At 33.5% G+C, this 3509-nt stretch overlaps 1 protein-coding gene across 1 annotated transcript; it reads right to left on the reverse strand.

Moving 5' to 3' along the window:
- Positions 1–672: 672 nt before the first annotated feature.
- Positions 673–2352, reverse strand: LOC123662293. The gene is made up of 3 exons (XM_045597158.1): positions 2235–2352; positions 1182–2140; positions 673–1139 (listed from the first exon to the last, which is right to left on the reverse strand). Exons 1-3 carry the CDS (start codon positions 2350–2352, stop codon positions 1074–1076), a joined length of 1143 nt encoding a protein of 380 aa, XP_045453114.1. The 3' UTR covers positions 673–1073.
- Between the last annotated feature and the right edge of the window lie 1157 nt (positions 2353–3509).

Genomic DNA, 3509 nt, shown 5'->3' on the forward strand with positions numbered 1-3509 from the left:
AACATCATATCGACGTAGGAAAACATATTTGCTGTAAGTAGACATATTGCAATTGTTCACCAGAGCCAAAAAACTTTATTGATTTCGGAAAAAAATTAATAGTGTCTGACCTATCCATGATATTGCTACCATTTTTGAAACATAGGTTTATTTAGCTGCCAGACACTATTTGCAATGTAAATTTTTTATCCAAAGTTACTATAAGTACATGTTTGGCTAGTTACAGCAAACAGTTTTTTAAATCACCTACCTTTAAAACGCTGTAACTAAGGAAGAAAAATATACGCGTAGATGGAAATATTATTAATTTACAGGCGGGAAATATGCTGTATGTAGTAAATTTACTTATTTGGGTACTGCAATTCAAAATGTAAGATTAAATTTATAAGTATGATTAGATCTAGAAATGCAGTGAGTCAGTCGGTAATGTAATGTTTGGTTGAAAAAAAATGTCGTTTACCATTTGTAAAAAAAATGTGGTCTTTTGAATTGTTGAAACAAAATTTGAAACTCTAATTATACTGCCGGAACTTCGTTTCAACAATACGATGAATTAAAAAAGTATTTTTCTCTTATATATAAGAGATAAAACGTAAAAAAATAAAATATTCAATATAAAAAGTAAGGCCCTAAAACTAGTTAGGAATGCAAGATGTAAATAAAAACATTGTATCCAATCAAACAATGTTTATTTAAAACTAAAAAACAGAAACTTAGTGCCAATTTGCCTCATTTTATAGAACGAAAGATATAACAAAATACAATTATAATTGAAACTTAACATGAAGACATTGTGTTCAATCAAAAGCATATTTAAGGAAAAGTAAATAAACCATTGATATTAAAATTATGCTATCGCGAATCATTCACATTTTTTTTTCAGTCATCTTCATCGGTTTCAGGTAAACAGTCATTTGCTTTACAGCTGTACTTAAAACCTAAATATTCTTTGGCGTAAATATTTGGAATCACTTTTTTCTCTACTAATTTTTTTAAGTCATTATATTTTTGTTGGGATATTGGTAACTTAGTCAAATATAAATTTGATTTCGGCATTGCACTATTAAGGCTGCTCAATTGCACTTCCCTTTTTCCTTTTCTTCTTCATTTTCTTTTTTAATCAACGCTTTTGTTTTATTTTTTTCTATATTTATGTGCCTATGATTTGTCTTTGTTTTTATTTTGTCTTTATGTTTGCCTTGCTTGTTCTTATTTCTTTTTGCAGTTTTAGTGTGTTGATCTCCATCTTCCATCTCGTCAGATGACTCTTCCTCTTCACTCCAATCTGTTGAGTCATCTGATACAAATGCTTCATTTAATAATAACGTATCCACATCGTCCACACAATCAAGATAACATTTATCGAAATTTAGTTTTTTCTTGCATCTTTTAGGATTTATCCTTCTGGTACCTCTATCCTCTGTTATCTGTATTTTGTTTGTTTCAGGGGATGGTAAACTGCTTCGAAACTGTATCTGTACCAGGTTGCTGTCACTCGTTCTAGGGAATATTGATAGACTTGGAGATCCTAATGGCACTATATTGCTCTCAATTGTAGAACTGTTGTCAGGAATAAATTGCATCTGCACAACGCCATTTGTAGCAGTACTTATGCCAGGAATCAGAGAATAGCTTGAAGATGATACCTGCACTACGTCACTCTCAATCGCAAAACTCGTTGAAGGTACTAGAGATAGACGCCGAAACTGTAGCACGTTACTTTGAGTAGCAACTGGAGATGGACCTTGAAGTTGCGTTTGCACGTGGCTCTCTACTGCTGCACATGTTCTAAGACCGGAGGGTAGACTTTCAGGGTCCATCAATTTTACGTTGCTTTCGATCATAGCTCTCTTCTCAGTAGCTGGTGATTTACTTTGAGGCTGTTCCATATTGCTCTCAACATCACCACCTAATTCTGGGATAGAATAGAGACATTGGGTTTTGATTTGCTTACCATCATTCTCAACTGAAAAGTAGGCTTTACAAGCTGTTAAATGTGGAATACTTTTATCCAAAACATCTTCATTCTGGACGGTTACAGTAAAATCTAATTTAGCGTGTTTTGTAATACATGTTTCGTGGGTGTTTCGAAAAGTTGGAGTCAATTCTTTGCTACTAGTCATGTCCTCTTCCAAATTCCCTGTATGTCGTGGTGTCGTTTTGCGAAAAAATATTAGATTCATCGGTCTGTGATTTTATTGTTTTGTTGTTCAATTTCGACGGAATTAAATTGCCTTGTAGGTATAGTTCATTTCTTAATATTTGTATTTTAGGTTTCTTTCTTGAATGCTTTTCAACAATGTCTTCTTGAAGAGGTCTCAATTCGTCCATCCATTCCCTGCGTTTCGCCATCTAAAATAAGCAATGCAGCTTAAAAAAATATCTTGTTACCCTCGTTGGTCTATTGATTGTGATTGCTGATTATAGGTCATGAGGTTCCGGTTTCGATTCCCGGCTATGTCAAAGTGTAATATATGTGGTTTTACTGTAGTGAAACTGCAGCAATTGCAGCTCGTAACCGGGTTTGTGCTCGTAGTATATTGGTTGGTTCGCCACCAGTCACATTGGAGACTAAATACGTCGGTGAAATGCCTACTCCGTCAGGGATTATAGGTGTAACGATATTCATAAAAAATCTGTAGACGGACAAGTAAATTGATCATTTTTATACTTTGAAACTACCTAGAAAAAATTATTAAACCTAATTATGGCAAATTACAAATATCTTTGCTTGTATCAGATAGATTCGATTAAAATACAATACGTAAATAATTATCGACACTTAATAATAATTATTCGGAAAATTTACTTACGTTTTCGTGATATAATACTCAGGTTCAATCTAAATCACGCTACTTATTACGGATACTCAGCAGAAACGACAATAACAGAATGTTGTACAAGGAACGAAGGGTGCGGGCGGAGCCGGTAGCGATGCGGTAACACCGACACAACTTCAAAGTACTATCATTTTTTCAATGGCGTAACAGTAAAATGAATTGATAAATGATTTATCAAAATGCATTATCTCAAATTTCTAAAAAATCACAGGTTTTTAAAATGCATTATGTGGTGTGAGCTTTTAAAGCAAATACGTGATGATTTGCTGTAAATAACAAAAACTAAGACTGTAGGGTCCCTAAACTTGCTGTAAGTAAACGAATGTAAAAATCACACACCACAGAAATGCTGTAAGTAGCGTTAAGTTAGTAAGTAGAAGAAGTAAGTATTTGTAAAGCAAAAAATGCAGTCTTTCTTTCGCTGTAAGTACAAAATGTCTAAAATGACTAGATTTTGGTCTACATACAGCATTTAATCTTGCTAAAAAAAATATAAGTACGGGCGTTTTCAACGGCGTATGTAATTTTTTTTTCATCGTAGAGACACACGACCCGGATCATTCGATGCGGCTTTTTTTTCTGATTCCAATGGTAGTAAAAAGTCACTTTAGGTATTTTGTCTACTTACAGCAAATATGCTTTCCTACGTCGATATTATAATAATAATGT

The sequence above is a fragment of the Melitaea cinxia genome, chromosome 2, assembly GCF_905220565.1.
Source record: "Melitaea cinxia chromosome 2, ilMelCinx1.1, whole genome shotgun sequence".
NCBI classification, from domain to species: Eukaryota; Metazoa; Arthropoda; class Insecta; order Lepidoptera; family Nymphalidae; genus Melitaea; species Melitaea cinxia.